The 17,697-nt window shown below is 42.9% G+C and overlaps 1 protein-coding gene across 2 annotated transcripts in view; it reads right to left on the reverse strand.

Annotated features, from left to right (window-relative positions):
- Nucleotides 1-2,756: 2,756 nt before the first annotated feature.
- Inhba (inhibin subunit beta A) overlaps nt 2,757-17,697 on the reverse strand; it is a 19,828-nt gene continuing 4,887 nt past the window's right edge. For both annotated transcript variants that reach the window (XM_050142276.1, XM_050142274.1), the window contains exons 2-3: nt 17,004-17,506; nt 2,757-8,024 (exon numbers count right to left, since the gene is read on the reverse strand). In XM_050142276.1, the coding sequence (XP_049998233.1) occupies nt 7,138-8,024; nt 17,004-17,391 (1,275 nt within the window). In that variant the 5' untranslated portion in view covers nt 17,392-17,506 and the 3' untranslated portion in view covers nt 2,757-7,137. The remainder of the gene's footprint in view (nt 8,025-17,003; nt 17,507-17,697) is intronic.

Genomic DNA, 17,697 nt, shown 5'->3' on the forward strand with positions numbered 1-17,697 from the left:
AGGTTGTTGTTCTCTTAACCGATAAATACTGTGTCTGGCATCACTTCTTACACTGAAACAAACTGCCAAAATAAAATAAAAAAATAAAAAAAAAACCTATTTAGAGATCTCCATTAGCAAAACAAATGTGTACATTGTGTCAGTGACTTCCTGATGCTACTAGCTATCCCTTGGTCCAGTAAAGACTGGTATATATGCATTGTTTTGATTGTTAGTGGCATGGGATGTCCTTCTATATATGTGTTGCTTTTATTGGCTGATGAATTAAACTGTTTTGGCCAATGGCTTAGCAGAGAAAAGCCAAGCCCTAAATCCGAACTGAGATATATAAAGAGGGTAGGCGGAGTCAGAGAGACACCATGTAGCTGCTGAAGGAGAAAGACATCAGCTAGAATCTTAGGTCAGCCACAGCCTCATGGAGATAGACAGATTAATAGAAATGAGTTAACTTAAGATGTAAAGAGTTAGTTAATAAGAAGCCTGAACCATTGGTCAAACAAAGTTGCAATTAATATAGTTTCTGTGTGATTATTCAGGTTTGGGCACCCAGGAAACAAAAGAGCAGTCTCTGTGTTCATGTTAATGTTAGCATTGGTTGATTTCCAACTTATGAGCCCCATAACACTTTGAATAATGATAGCCAGCTACTAAAGATACACTATAGCCTCCAAGCATGGCATCTAGGTGGTGATTCTATAATGCTTAGGATATGACTACTCATATGGAAAATTAGTTTTATCATCAAGAGACTGTCCCATTTAACGACAGCATTACTAAAAGTCTTTGAGGGATAAACAAATTGACCATGAAACACAAACATTTGTTGTTGAGACCAATGGCAGAAACCTCCCTGGTTCCATTTAGAAGAGTTTGATGCCTGTCTTCAAAGGACTCGGCAGCACTAGCACAATACACACTTTGAAGCTGGGTGCTTTGTCATCCCTTGCCTTAGGCCTGCCTGCTTCTGGCATAGATTAGCAAAACTTGACTTTTTTTTTCGCTCTTTCACAATGGAAGAGTTTTGCCTTCATGACCATTTCTATCCCATGAGTACAGAGCCTTACATACAGCTTAGCCTTGATACTCTACTGTGTTTAGACAACTTCATTAATGAAAGGCAGACTCTGTGGGGGCTTTTGTTGCCACATTATGGTATTTGTGTCAGAACACTGTGTGCCCCACATCACAGTGATGCCGGCAGACCAGCATCATGACAGGAAGAAATATAGCAGCAAATTAGTTCTAGCCAGGCTTGGATTTTCTGTGCCTTTCTGATAGAGACTAAACAGTGACCAACACTTCCTCTGACTTCTTCCTGTGGGGACCAAAAACAGGGGGCCCTCCATCATGTGTGTTCAGTTAGTAGGCCTAATATTTCCCTAACCACCTCTAGATCTTAGCTGCCATGTCTTCTAAAAGAAAAATATTTCTCTGGTGTGTACTTGATGAATCTAAACTCTCTGGAACACAAGACGTTATGAAATTAGACATCATCGAGTGAAGCAATTGTACATTTCCAAACAGTCTTGAAACTGCTCCATGGTACTTGGCTCGTGGGTAAACAATTCGCTTTTCCTATTCTTCTTACTGTAGTCACGAATTGCATGATAATTAAGAAAAGCCAGAGAGGGCGTCATAGAGACTCTGGAGCTAAGCCTTCCTTTCACCGACAAGAGAGAACACTCAGAGCTGCAGCCACGCAGAAATAGCAGAGTCCTTTCAACTGGAGAAGGAATCCAGGCACTAATTCTATCCCAAACTGACAGTGCCTCCTAACACAATTGTTTTGTGACAAAAGCTGAAACCACAACGGACTTGGGTTTGGGTGTAAAATGAGGACACATTCTTTTCTCCCCTAATGTGTCTGTTTGCAAATTACCAATATTTCCTTTTAAACTTCGGTTGTTTTTCTCTAGGTTAAGATGGTATCTATATAAAATTCACAATACAATTTCATGTATAAGCCATTGGGCTGGGTGGGGGTGGACCTGAACTGTGTAAGAGTGGAGAAATTGAGCTGGACACAAACAAGCAACTGGGCACACATGCACTCATTTCTTTTGGCTGGATGCAATGTGACTAGCTGTTTTAAGCTCCTGCCTTGATTCCCTCACAATGGTGAGCTTGGCTCTGGAATTGTAAGCTGAAATCATCACTTCTTTCCCTTATGTTGCTTTTCATCAAAGTTTTCTTCTTTATCACAGCAACAGAAATTAAAATAAGATGGGACCCAAAATGAGGTAATAAACACTCTCAAAGATGGTATTAAACCAGATGGAAACTATAGGAGGAAAGATTAAATTATTAACTAATTCTTGAGTTTACATTTGGTCCCAACTTGCTTTTGTTAGTTCTGGTTCTAGAATAAAGTTTGTTTCTTCCACATGTGTATTGGTCTCTGGCTTGACTTACTCTAGACAAAAAGAAAAGGAAAGGAAACAGAAAAAAGAGAGTGGCAAGAACAGTTAAAAAGTAGCTACTTTATAAACGATTGGCACTACCGTCGGAAAAACAATCATAAAATAAAAGCAAGATAAATATCGTAGCCTAGTATTAGCTTCTGACGTGGCGGTATAGATAAATACCCCTCTACCTGAATTCTCTCAGTCAGCAGTTTGCCTTTAGTCCCATAAACTGCCTATTTCTCATCTCTGGAAAATTAGTAGAAACAAAATTACCACCTAGCAAATGAGGAGTGGTATGTATGACGGTTGATCTTGGAAAACAAATTGTAGACAAATAACAAGAATGAAAAATACATCCCAAACAGGTCTTTTTATTTAACATAAGGCCAAAGAAGCTATCAGGCATTGCTGAATACTGCCTACTAACTGTACAAAATATTGACTGCATGCCTCGCAAACACCAGAGTATCCGCTGGAATGGAATAGAAATAAATAACTTCTGGTATAAACACATGAAAACATATCCAACCGTTATCTCTTTAAACATATTGTAAATAAAAAATTACCAGTACTTCTACAAAATAAATATTAAGAAACCATTGACATAGTTGAAATGCACTCATATAAATTAACAACTTTAATTACATTAGCCAAACAGACATTGGTTAAAGAATCGCATACAGTATGCAAGAGAACTCACAAAATAAAAATAAAAAACAAACAAACACCAACCACATAACACAAAAGTTTTAGAACAAAACAGGTTTCAGATTATCTTGGCTTTCATAATCATATTTTTCTTTTAAAGAAAAATAGCAACCCATTGTCAATGCACTGTTTTTCAAAGCATTTAAATAGAGGGTAAAACCCACTGAAAAATTAATACAGAAGAAATGATTCACTTTACGCATAAAAATAAATAATAATATAGCTGAGACATGTGATTCTGCTCTTGAAGATGTGAACAGCATCATAGCATTCATTATCTCTGAGCCATCCAATAGCTTCTCCGTGTTACAGGGTTGACTTTAAACACATACAGTGTTCATCCCCAAACCTCCTGCCCACATCTACAAGTTTCACGTATGCGGGCGTTGGGGGTAATTGAGTTTTTATCTATATTGAAAAGAGAAATTGCTAAAAGGCCCACAGGAAATCATATTTTTCAAGTGACCACAATCATTTAGATGTATATTTACTACAACTGAGGCATGTTTACTCTTTTTTTCTTAGTCACCTCTTGAGTTCAGTCCCGCAAATGTGAAACAATTTTGCTTATTCTGCCTTTCAGGAAGATGCAAGGCCTCTCTCCTTGACCATGGAGTGTGGAATCAATCTTAAATGAACATGGAATTGGTCGGTCTTCTAGGATAAGAAAATCCCAGTCACTGTGCTGGAATGCGCCTTATTTTAGGGGTGTGTGTGGGGTGGGGAGGTGTCAATTAAGCTTACAAAGTATTTAATTTTCAAAGAGATGTTGAGCACAGATGCTCTTCATAACTTCTGGAATTCATGTGGGCAGATACTTCACAATTATCCTAGAGAAAGTGAGAAGACTAGATAGAGCCACTTTGATGGTAGGTCAAACACACCATGAAGAAACTAAGATGTTAGATGGTCAAAGCTTTTGATTTTTGGACTAAGCAGCTATGTCAAAGGACCAGTTGTTCACAAGACTTGGTGTTTTCTGAGAGTGCTAACAATAGCAAAATATCTAATGTGCTGAGAGATGTTAACAATTTAAATTCTATTGCAAGGCCATACCAATTTGATGAGCTCCGATGTGGTTTATTGGTATGTGACAACCACGTCACTTGATCCCCCATCATTACACTGTCCTGTGGAATTCATTTTGTTCCTAGATTTAATTACTATGGTTACTAATCAAACCCGAGCTTACCCCCAATACATCTAGAATTTAAAGGACTTTAAAAGATTACAGATCCATCTCAGATGAATGAGAACTATAATTAGTAGTTTCATAAATCCTGCTTTTCCCGTGGTCTAGATCAGCTCTGATATGGCACAGTAGACCTCTACTATGTCTGTAGGCCCCAGTTTTAGCTCCAGTCCTAAGGAAACCATTCAGAGGACCCTAAAGTTTTTCATAAAAATTGGCAAAGTTGAACCTGGCCATCTACTTCCCCTCAGTTTTCCTCACCATGCCGTTTGTCCCCGCATGCAAGATCTCCAAGGTCAATGGACCTTAATTATAATTCATTTCTTATGCAGTACATGCATTTCCTGCATAAAACAGGGAAGGCCCCTGGAACATAGTAAGTATGTTTGCCCAGTAACAAGACTAAAGTAGATTGCCTACATACAGCCTAATGTGATGGTGTATATTGACTTAGTATATAGAATATATATTGACTTAGTTTTTTTTTAAGAGTTAAACCTGCTTTTGTAAGATTTAATTTCTCACTTGTATTTCATTTTCCTACAATGACTTTAGTCTATGGACTGACTTAATGCTAAAAGTTTCAATGTTTTATAAAATACCAAGGAATATAGTTTTTCTCAATTAGAGATTTTCATTTTTATAAAGTTTTCAAACTTCCGACAAGTCCGTAAAAATAAGGCTCTGTATTTTAAATACATAGATGTATAGTTTATCAGCTGTTTTAGGCAAGCAAAATAGTGGGCTAAATTAGAGACTTGGGTTTAAGCATGTATTTTGATATTTATAAGACAATCTTTTCAGTTTTGCCTCTGAAAAATACAAACTTACGGGTCAATATTTTTGGCTGTAAAATAAAATATTAGAGATTTGTACAACTACCCTACTCCCTGGCTCCTAAGTGTTCTCACTCTTATCTCCAACTGCCTTAAATACTTTCTTGAATATTTTATTATTTAAGTAGTAACAACACTATTTAAAAAAAAAAAAAAGAACTTTCATTCTAGCCTAGAGATATTTTTCCCCGAAAAGTTTCTGATTTAAGATTGATTCCAATAAATAATAAATATAAGTTGAAAAAACTCAGCCCACTGTTTTTATTAACATCCTGTTTTCCCCACAGGGGATAAGTTGTAGGGAGCAGGGGTGAGAAAGAGGGGGGGATTTCATCTTGTACATTTAAAGAGGGCCTCGCTGGATACTCGCTGGGATTTTCAGGCTTTTTCCCATCCAAATATTTGAAATGTACCCACCTAATACAGAGTAAAAGCAAGAAAAATCTATCACTTATCCTTCTTAAAAATACTGTGTTTTGCACACAAACATTCATTGTTTTAAGAACATTTAAAAAATGACAGCCTGAAGTGCTTAAAATGTGTATGGCCATGGTACAATACATGTATATATACACACAGGTATGCATATGCACAAGCAATGTATATATACACATACAAGCATGTAGTCTCATGAATTTGAACTTGATAATCCAACAGTGTACACTACTGTACATCCAGTATGAAATGTCCTGTTTCATGGATGTAAAAAAGAGTCAAAATCCAAACCTCTCAGGTCTCTTAAGCCTGAACACAATCCACCTGACTCAACCTTAACCCTCAAGCCCTGACTCATTGATGGCGAACAATATCAACCACAGACAGACTGTTTAAAGGCTCACACAAATGTCTTTGGTGTATGTGTCTATTTTTAAGGTACAAAATAATAATAATAATTATAATTATAATAATAAAAATAGCTATTTTGTGTGCTGTAGCAGTTCTTTTATAGCTCACATGAAGTGCAGCTCTTAAACCCCACCCCCACCCCCACCCAAAGAAAATACTTGTTAAATAAGGATTAGACAGGTCAAACACCATTGTAGTGCAAATAGTAAACGATAAAAAAACAACATTTACAAAATATAGAAATGTTTGAATCCAACAGATGGACAAACATATTCCTTTCAAGTATCTCTCCTTGAAGAAAATAAAAATTAATCAGGTTACTTCCAATACAAAAAAGTCTCTCTTTTTGTCCTCTTTCAGGTAAACAGTTTCAAACCTATTAGGTTGCATAGTTCTAAGATCATAAGCACCTTAACGAAATGTGACTTGGTATTCTTTCTTCCTTCATCTTTCACTCTTCCCATTCTTGTTCTCAATGCTTTTATGTTGATTTTGTCTTGTGGCAAAAGTGGTACAGAAAAGGAAATGTGACCACCTGCACAGAATTGTTCTTTTACCAGTATGTGTATGCATGTGGTGTGTGGAAATACCTCTGTGTGTGTGTGTGTGTGTGCCTGCGTGTGTGCACACACATATGTGTGCACACGGAAATACACAGAGATAGTGTCACATAGACATACTTATGACCTGGGTATCTGGGTGGGACTGGCCCTTTAAAACTCATGGCTTTCTAGACGTATTTGGGTTGTGCTAGCCCACATTACTGCAGAATAGACAAGTAGACTTCCAGGCTCGCAAGGGAACCGCAAGAGGCAGGAGAGAGGACAATACCCAGTTTGGATAAAACTGATGCAATCAGTTTGGTTTTGGAAGAAATGAAGGGTACACCATTCTCTCTTTTCCTCCCAATCCCTGTTTCCTTCGCTGCTTCATCTCTGAGCCCTGGCTTAGGATATTTTCCACAACTTCCTTCATCTGTTTCATTAGGTTTTTTTTCAGTTTAGTTTTTGTTTTTTTTTTTTTGTGGGTTTTTTTTTTTATTTCTATTTTTCTGGTTGTTTTGTTTAATTCAGATATTTTATATTTTTCTTCATTTTGCCACTGTCTTCTCTGGACTGTCTAGATCCGTTTCCTCTGGGACCCGGCAGCTCTAGGAGCAGCCACACTCCTCCACAATCATGTTCTGGATGTCCTTTTTGATAATGTTCTGGCCGTCATCATAATAGAGCATGGACATGGGTCTCAGCTTGGTGGGCACACAACATGACTTAAGGTTGGCAAAGGGACTGTGACCCCTCATGCGGTAGTGGTTGATGACGGTTGAGTGAAAGGAGAGTGAGGACCCAGAGGTCCCTGCTATGTGGCTTGGGCACTCACCCTCACAATAGTTGGCATGATAGCCAGAGGGAGCAATGATCCAGTCATTCCAGCCAATGTCCTTGAAGCTGACGTAGAACTGTTTCTTACAGCAGATGTTGACCTTGCCGTCACACTCCAAGCCCCGCCTACGCCTGCGGTGAGGATGGTCTTCCGACTGCCTAGCCTGCAGCATGAGGAAAGGTCTGTGTGATTGCTCCTTTTCCTCTTCCACCGCTCCATCACTTCCCTCTTTCTTCTTCCCATCTCCATCCACTTCTTTCTTCTTCTTCTTCCCCAGGAGCACCAGGCTGGCACCGCTCTCCTGGCACTGCTCACAAGCAATCCGCACATCCAGGGAGCTCTTCCCCTGGTCCAGCAGGCGCTGGATGCTGCTAGACACCGGAAAGATGTGCCAGGTACTCTTCCGAGCATCGACCACTTTCTCCGATAGCAACAGTTCACTCCTCTCCCCCTTTAAGCCCATTTCCTCGGCCTCTTCCCCCAGGTCCAAGCTGCCCTGTGGATGCTTCTGCTGCTGAAACAGACGGATGGTGACTTTGGTCCTGGTTCGGTTGGCCTTGGGAACTTTCAGGAAGAGCCAGATTTCTGCACGTTCCACTACTGACAGGTCACTGCCTTCCTTGGAAATCTCAAAATGCAGTGTCTTCCTGGCTGTGCCTGAAGATGAAATGACACAAGAGAGAGAGGGGGAAAAAAAAACCAACGCATGTTAGTTGAACATTGCACATCTATCACTGACTTCAGGCATCTTTGCTATCCACTATCTCTCACAATGCTTGGTTATCAGTTTACAGCCCACACGTGAGATAAGTCTGTTTCCATGCGGCCACTGAGTCAAAAGGGTTTTACAGTTTTTAAATGATTTAAGAAAAATAGCATTTTTTTTAACATGTGGCGCTTACCTGAATTGTAAACTTCAGTGCCTGTAAAATGCAGTTTTATTAGAACAGAGTCCCATGAATTTCTTTATATGTTGCTTGTGACCATGTTTCACTTACACAGAGCTGGGCAGCTATGGGGGACGCCACTAACAGAGACAAGTGTGTGGGCCTTGCTCTGTCGTGAAGAAAGCCTGAGCTTCCGCACTGATTTCATTCGCTCCTGCATTTTAGTTCTCATCTCTGAGATGAGAATAATGTAATAACATTTGACCCAGGTTGGAAAGAATCGGATGGATTCGCCTAGCTGAAAAGCCCTGGAAGCCTTGGCAAGTTGTGGCATTATTGTCCCACCAAAAAAAAAAAAAAAAAAAAAAAAAGCCGAAAACTCTGTCCCCTGCAGCTATGTGTGTGTCCCTGTGGGCCAGACTCGCTGAGACCATGTCTTCTTCCTGTCAGCAGTCAGCACCCGGCCGACTTTGTCAACCTGTGCCCAGGCAGAGCAGCAGGTCTTTTACCAAACAACCTCCAAAGCTTTTCATGGGGCCTCTCTCAGTCATTTCTCCGTTAAGCCGTTAAAGAAATCTTCCCTAAAAGTGGGTCTTACTCCAGTTGAACCCTCTCTTGTGGCCTTCTGGTTTCAGTATCCAACAGACTCCCGTGTGTTTGGACTGTGTGCCTCATATAAATCCATATCCCTATGGCCCAGCTGTTGAACCCCTTGTGCCTCTGAGCTCTCGACCCACCTGCAGCAGGGACACTGGCTGTTCCTGTGCCGTCCCAGGCCAACCTAAACAATGGCTCTGCCCATCTGACCGGATGTCACGTTCCATCGCCTTCCTTCTCTTCACCTCTGACCACCCTCTCAGCAGTTTAGTTTAGGAAACCAGCTGAGGTCACATCTGTCTTGTTCACTGCCGTGGGGTGATGATGTGCAGTAGAGGGTAGGTAGTTACTAAGTTACTAATTCACAAATGGGGCCATATTAGCATTGAGTTGCCTTGAATTAAGAAAGCAACTCCTAACTCTGAATCCCTTATTTTTGCCTCTGTTCATTTAAAACGCACCAAAGAAATACCAAAAATATACTTTCCTTTCTATCTGCTTTTCAAACAAAAACATCCCCCAAACCACTCAGAGATCTACCTAGATGTAGGACCAGAACCTTGCTATTTCCTTCTCTTTTCACAGACACTTGTAGATTTATTACACAGTATCATTTATGATAAGAAACACGTGTCCAGACTAGAATTCTTTGATTGAAAATATATTTCCCTTCCCTTCCATATTGCTATCGGGAAGCATATAAAAGCCTGCTCTCTTCTACCTGACCATGGCCATGCTAACAGCTGTCTGCTATACATGGAGTACATGTACAATCTGGGAACAGTCTTTGAGAGGTCTATCTTGGACATCACAGCTCCCAAGGATGGTCTCCATAGCTAACAGAAACCCAGCCATGCTCATCAATGGAGACCTTTAGATGTTTATGGTCCCATAAATTTCAGCACAGTCTCGAGTGCGCTACAGCAGAAGGCAAGCTTTCCTGTTCATGGTACACTGTAGATTCCAACCTCAACCTAACACACTGTACACTCTGACTACAATAGCTTCACAAAGACAAGGGCCAGAAAGCACTGACTATAGACATGGAGAGCCCCTGGCAACTGCCTAGAAGTTTGCCAGGAAGATAGGGTAAGCAAAGACATTCCACTGAGTGACTTCCCATTTCTGTCAGGAGTCAAGATAAATAATTAATAGATTTTGATTGCGTGGCATGTAAGAGCAGAGAACAGTGAGGAAGGGAAACAGGGTGACGGTTTTTAAAGTGAATCCTATCACCTTTTGCTCAGGTTAAGTGGGTTTATTGTTGTTTAATTTTATAAGAAAGCAAAAGACTCTAGGGAGCAAAATCTAGAATAGTAGTTATAAAACTTCATAAGGGTGATAGGGCACATGAGGCGTCCAGAAAGTTTGGGGTGAAGGAGGGATAGGGTCCAGGGGGCCTGGAAGAGCACATGTTCCTCCACTAGAGGGGCACGTCTGCTATTCCTCTGGAAAGTATCAACCACCTACCTAGCATCTTCCCTCCTGCCTCTAAGCAGCGCCCTTTCTGTAGTTCTGAACTATCCCGGGGGTCAGTCCACAGACAGGGAGAACAAAAGTAGCAGCTAAATTAGAGAAGCCCAGAGAGGCTGACTTCTTCCTCTAGGGAAACAGCTCCTGACTGGCAAAGTTTACTAGGTCTCAAGAAGGGCAATCCTCTCCCAAACCTCTTCTGTCCTCGACCACTTGGCATGGGTGTGAGGGGAAGGGGGCTGAGAGCCCTGCTGACCTGCTCCTACGGAGCTTCCCATAAACAGTCCTGGGCTGCCTGCAGATGTTGGGGTAGGGGACAAGAGAGGATTAACTGGCGTGCCAGAACAAGTGACTGCGTGCGAATTGCTTTTTTATCCTGGTCAGCAAGGCTGAGACCATGCACCCCTGTCAGACAGCCTGCAGGATGGCCCCTCGCTGCTTGGGAACAAGTTTCGCATGCATGGGGTAGCTCCGCCCCTTCTTCACAGGCACTGCACTGAGAAGCAAATGATTTAGTGTTCCTGCCAGAGGATCGTACAAAGAGAGAGCTCATTAGAGGGGACTCAGGCTGTCAGGTGCTGCGGCATTCGACTCAGAGAGTCATCATCAAACGCCTTGCAGGCTGGTCTTGGCTGACAATTAACTGCAAGCCATTGCCTGTGTGTCACGGGGAGGCAAGGGTGCTGATTTACGCCGCGGTTTAATGAGGCAGCCGCAAGCCTCGGCTCCTGTATTTGTTTCTACCCTAGCTTGCTTCATTTCTCCCCCATATTTCTGACATTTGGATTTTCCCCTACTAATTGACATGCCTGTCCCCTCCTTCTCCTGGTGTCCATTTCTGGAACTGCTATTTGTGTGTTGCATGATATTTTATCGGGGGGGGAAAAAATAAAACTGAGATCCAATTTCATGAAAATGCTGTTGCCGTATGCCCCAGGAGGACAGGGGGAGGAGAGAGTCAAGTCTTCCTCCGTCTACCTCATACGCAGGTACATTTTTATAAGTTCTATTGTATTCTGACTTATTAAGCAGTGCATTTTTTTTCTCTCTTTTACCTTAGCTTTCATTGCAGAAGGGTGTGGGGAGAGCGAGATGGATGGGAGCTGAAGCAGATTGACCGTTTATCAGACCTGTTGGTTTCAGAAATATATTACAACGCTCAAGCTCGTTACATAAGGATGAAAAATATAACCTACTACCTGAGAGAAATGGCTACATTGCAGTGATGCTTCCAGCAGGCCCCATGCTGAACATGTAATGATTTGGAAAAGGGAAGAAAGACAGCTAAGGCTGAGATGCTTAGGATCAACTTCCCATCCATTTCAGGCCTGACTTAAATATCTGGGGCTGTAAAATCCTGGAATAAGTGCCTTCCCCTAGTGCTGCGTAAGCAAGTACGGCACTCGGGTGTACAGGTGTGTGCTGGGTTCCTCCACCAGGCCGCAGCTCCCCAGAGAGACCTGCTGGCTCGTTAACCTTTCATTAACAACCCCGGTAACGTTCTTTTCCTCCTCTGTGCTATTTTCTGTCCTGAGGCTTGTGAGCAAGGCTTGTATCACAGCCTGCTCTGTCTGAGTAATTCACTAAGAAAGTCCCACGCAAACCCATGTGGGTGATCCTACCTCATCACTTAAGCCCCTGGGAGCTTGGTGGACACACGGCAGAGCAGGAAAAAAAAATGGACAGAACATTCAGTAGGGGTAAATGATGTCTCTTATAGGGAATACCTTTGAAATGCTGCCTGCTGGTAGGGCTGGGCAGAAAGGAAGTCTGTGTCAGCCTAAAGGAACGGGGGTTGTAGCAATTCTCTTTTGCTTTTAGGATTCTTCTCGAGCTTGGTCACAAAGGTATGCCAAGGTTTCAGTAAGCAGGCTGCTCGCTCTCTTCCCCAACATTAGTATGGAAATGCCACGTGCACCAAAGTCCAGGTATCAGATTTGGGAGCATATGACTGAAATTTTCCAGTTAAATAGTCAATGCACACAAAGTTTCAGCTCAGTTTAGCCTGGTTTTTCCTTGCCAACATCCTGAGTAAAATATGCTGCCCTTTTACCCATCAGCAATGATCCCATCGCTGTTCACGTGGAAAGCCTTGCATTCACAGTGCACACTTAAGCTCAGCATGAGAGAAGCACAGGATGGCTGTAAATATGTGTAATTCTAACTTCCCATTCTTCTTCGAGCTTCCCTGTGCCTAGATCCAGCCCAGTGAGTGGTACAGGGGCCAGCGTCACAGACCTAGTGTCCTCAGAGGTACTAAGTCAGCCTCTGGGTGGCTCCAGGGGATTCTGCAAAAGGCATCAGGGAGGTCTGAGAGGTTACATCCCTCTGTCCTGCAATCGAGCATCTTGCCTACAGCAGGCGTGTTAGCTTGCTTGTACCAATTATGCCGTCTAACTTTTTAGCTTTCATAGCTCTCACTGGGATCATTTTTGAATTACTGTCAATCTTCAGGCCTGAGTAACTTATCCCCCATCGCCTCTCCCATTTGAATGATGATGAAAAGGGTTAAATGTTTGAGAAAAAAAAAAAGAGAGAGAGAAGTCTTAACTTCATGATATAAATAGAATAAAAAAATTCTCAAGAGTCAAGCTGGAGAGTTTTTCCAGAGTTCCTGAAAACTTTTACACTTGTAAATGTGGACCTAGGAACCAGTCAGTCATGAAGAGTTCTGAGCTAAAGCGAAGAGATCATGCTCAAGTGCGATATAGCAGAAGGGCCAAGACAAATACGTGTTTTCATAAAAAGTGGGAAGGTACTCCTTCTCTCCCTGTGAAAACTCCCTCTCTCTCTCTCCTGACATCTCCCCATCCCCACTACAGTACACCCACTCCACGGGCAAAAAGAAAAAAAAAAGCCGGTGCTCATCTCTCTGCACATCGTCCCCCCACGGTTTCTCCACACTCTCAGCTGGGAAACAAATGCGCCCCCAGCAGCTGAACTCCATGTTCCTACCAGGCGTTAAGTAAATAGTCTTTTTTCTCCCTCTCTCTCCCTGTTAGAAGTCACTTGTCATTTGTCCCTTGTGAAAAGCACTGATAAGGCAGGCTAACTAGGAAGCCTAACTGGGGGAGATGGAAGGTGTTTTTGTAAAACCCTGGAGACCGTGTTAGGGAGCGCCTCTGCTCACATCAGTGTGGCTCATGATTCACACATCCCAAGCCCTGCTTTGTTTGTTTTTGAAATGTATCACTCCTCTGTGGCCGATGGAGCTGTGGGATATTCATGTGGACCACGGCTTTCCTATTGCTGTGCCTCTGCCTTACTTAAGGTATTACAAGGAGTTGTGCACCTCCCGGTCCATAAAATCCTAACCCTGCAGGAAGATGGGATTGCAGGGAGGAAGTAATCGATAATCTTCCAGATTAGGGTGCTTCAAGCTGGGGCTTCGAGTAGGCACAAAACTGCCTTTTCCAGATTAGCAGACAGAGAGGTGAAGGTTTAGGGGTGCGCCATCTGGTGGCCAATCTTTTCCAAAATTCAGATAAGTGTGAAACCCTAAGAGGCTCAGTGAGGTGTAATTCACAAAACAGGTCACAGAAAGGCAGAGGCGGGGAGTGGAGCTGTGCGAATTTGCTCCGTTTTCAGATGGATTTCTTGAGGTGTAGAAAAGTACACCCTGGGGAGCTCATGTCTAACTCAGATCTTCTGTCCCCAGTGTCCTCCAAGAGAGGCAAGGTACGTCACGTTAGACAACACCTGGACAGTAGCTATTGATTGAGACTCAGTTTCTCTATCCTATGTAGGCTAATTGTGAAAATCAGCAGCTAACCATGGCCGAATCTATGTAGACTCAATGGTAGGCTGTTACTGTACAACTACTATAATAAAGCAAAAATAGAAAAAAATACAGTGTATCAGCCAAGACATCCTCTGATCTCAATTCCATTGACAATAGAAGCCATAGTTGCTTGCCTTTACTCATCCCTGCTGCCATTCCTTTGAAGAAAAGTGAGCACCGAGAGTTTGGGGCCACTCATATGCTAACTTTGGGTGTCACTCTTGGGTGACACCTATAAAAATAAAATTTATTTATTGAAACAGACTTCAGAGAACTCGAGAGTGAATACCTGCTGCTTAGTCAAGGCAATCTAAATCAACTTCACAAATTTGAACTATTTCCCCCCCTGAATACAGTAGGACAAATTCAGTTAAAAGATCAAGTCACTCTAGCCCTTGGAGTCTTTTTATTCTCATGGGTTTTGCCACCTTTATCTAATAATCATGACTAAAGAGACCAAAGTAAAACACATATCCCATGCCAAAAACCTTGATATGAAAAGGCACGTCTATTGTGTGCTTACAGGCGACACTCATCAACGGCACTCTATGTTGTACAAATGGTTACAAAGAAAAGAGAAAAAGCATATGCCCTTTTCTGTTCTGGAAATATGTTAACGCACTACATAGGAAAGTAGAATTACTCCAAAAGGCACAAGACAGATCTTTGCGGTTCATTTTCATGCACTTGCTCTAACTGATCAGATGATACATAATGTTTCCTGCATCAGCAAAATGCTTACATCACATCCTACGCTACTTAGAGAGTAGATGTCTATACAATGATCCTTACTTACATCTGTGAGGTTATATTAAATCAACTGGAAGCCAATGTGTGCTACTTCTCATATGAGCGCTAAGCTACTGTAACCAATGCGCCATGTTCCTGGACTATAGGAGTTTCCACTTGTAGGTTTTACACTCAGTCAATGTGTGAGTCCAGAGAATCACCATTGTAAATAGTAGCTCATTTTCTCTCAAACTAAACAACAGAGAAGCAAAAATGACAAGATCTTATTTAACTGAGACAGTCATTAGTATTGAGAAGGCCATAAGTAAGAAAGAGCTAAACGGTCCAATTCTTTGCCAAATCTCTTACTGCCAAATCATGAATTTTCTGTACAAGCTCAGTAAGTCAGAGAGAAGGCACCCACTGTGCAGTTAAACATGGTGGAAGTCAGCTGTATATTTAGTCATATGATAGAGTTACAACCAAGTTAGTAGAAATTGTAACTGAGGCCATCATCAGTGAAGGATGTCTATAAGAAAGTGTGAGGACCAGGATCAATCTTCTAAAACACAGAACCCATCCCAGATACACCACCCAAAGTTTTAAAGATTTTCTTTCACCTTCCAACTATGAAAGTTGGAGAAAATTTAATAGCAACCTGAAAAGTCCAACCTGTCTTTTTCCTCAATAAGGTTCAGAAAATAAAGTCACAATGACCAGGGTTTGGGGAGCTGTATCAAGAAGGAGCTGATAGGTAAGAAAGTAGGAAGGACCTGAGAGTTAACCTGTCCAGGAAGGGTAGCCTGGCTTCTCCCAAGTAGGAAGCCAGCCAGCCAGCAGCCTGTGGAATCCCACCCTACCCAGCCCCCAAGGATGCCCAGGTCTTGCAAGGCTTTCTCGAAAACAGAACATCTGACTCAACAGGTTTTCAGGATTGGAAATTTTGAGTGTCGCCTTAATTGTTTATACTGCTGCGGTAAACTTTTAAACAAAATGCTGGGAGTCCCCGCACGTACTTCGCTAGCCATATGCTATACCACACAAAACAATGGCATTCCTTTCAAATGGCTTTGGCAAGGGATCCTGTTCCTTAGCCTGGCATTTACCATGAAAGTGAAAAGGTATTATTAACTCAGCTGTATGCCAGCTCCCACAGTCGTACAGCCCTGCGGTGAGATCTGTGTGCTTCTGAAAGTCTGAGCAACCAGGGCCAAGGCTGGGGTCTCAGCTTTAGACTTTCTCTACATCAACAGGTTAGTGCGGCCCTGAGCCAATGGTTAGAATCTATTCAAGTTCTTCCTCTTAAGGCTTGAGTAGTTCGTCATAGTGTCTGAGAGTACATCGTCAAGGTTGCCTTCCTTGGCAAAAAGTTCTTAGTAACTTTACGAAGAATAAAACGGGGTTGGGGATGAGGTTCTTTGGCTTTTTGTTGATGCTCTTGCCTTATTATTATTATTATTATTATTATTATTATTATTATTATTATTATTATTATTATTATTATTATGGTTGTTTTGTTTTTATTCGGAAAGCAAAAGTGTCACTGTCCCGAAAGTAATCACCAGTTTAATGTTAACTGCCCTGGGAGTTGTTCTTTGCTGTCTTGGGTGGGTTGTGCACAGAGGCAGGCTTTCCAGAGGTGAAAATGATTGTCACTAAGAAATATGCCCGAGTCTGGCTCCAATGTAGCCCCAGATCAGACATTTAAAGGAGATTTGTTTTCAGACAGTGGCTTCAGCGCTGCCTTTGCACCCGGCCCCCAGGCGCTCTCACTCCTACCCCAGAAGAACTTTGGCTGGGGTCCAGATGCTGCCTCTGCACCCCCAAACCCCCAAATGCCCTGCTTTCATCTGGCTGCTCAGATCTGGTTTCCTAGGCAGGGCAGCCAGGGAGCCCCAGGCAGACTGCCTTCCAGCTCCAGACTGGCCCAAGAGCTTCCTCTCTGGGTAACCGCTGAATTTATTTAGCAAGTGTAAGCTAGCCATCGCGGGGCAGGGCTCCCTGGCAAAGAAGTCCTCTCCCCCTCCTCTACCTCTCAGGCGCCACCACCACCTTATAACTAATAACCTTCCCGGGCAGTCTCTAGCGGGAAGGAAAGAAGTTCCTGCTAGGACTGTCAAGGAAATACATTTCCCTGCCCCCGCCCCCACCCCCAACGCCAGCACCCACCTGACTCGGCAAAGGTGATGATCTCCGAGGTCTGCTCCATGAGTTCATTCATTTCGGCCCTCCTGCCAATGTCGTCCTCTATCTCCACATACCCGTTCTCCCCCACTTTACCCACATGAAGCTTTCTGATCGCGTTGAGAAGCGCCGCCTTGGGCACCGGCTGGGTGACATCGGGTCTCTTCTTCAAGTGCAGCATGTTTAGGATGTGTTTCTTGACAGCCTCTACCATCTCTGGCTGAGAGTTAGGTCCATCCTTCGGAAGGGTGGCCAGCGCACAGGACGGACAGTCCGGGGCTGCGCCGTGCCCCTCGGATCCTGGGGTGGGGGAACTCCTCACTATAATCCAGCAACTTGCCAACAGAAATCCTCTCAGCCAAAGCAAGGGCATCCTGGCAGCAAAAGTCGTGTGGTTGCCTTCTTTAAAGGCCCTGCTTTTCCTCCCCCCACCTCACGCACAGGTTTTTTGGACTTTTTTTTTTTTCTTCTCCTCTTCAGCAAATTCTCTGGAACAAGAGCAAAAAGTTTCCTGTGAAGTTTTCTTTGCAGGTTCCCTCTCTGAATGCAGTCAGGGCTGTAGGTTTGTGGCTGTCAGGGAGGAGAGTTCTGACTGTCTCCGAGTAAAAGAGAAGGAAGGAGGGAGGGAGAGAGAGGGAGGGAGGGAGAGAGGGAGGGAGGAAGGAAGAGACAGGGTGGG

Source organism: Alexandromys fortis, unplaced genomic scaffold (assembly GCF_014885135.2).
Source record: "Alexandromys fortis isolate MF-2015 unplaced genomic scaffold, M_Fortis_MF-2015_v1.1 scaffold_5, whole genome shotgun sequence".
Lineage (NCBI taxonomy): Eukaryota > Metazoa > Chordata > Mammalia > Rodentia > Cricetidae > Alexandromys > Alexandromys fortis.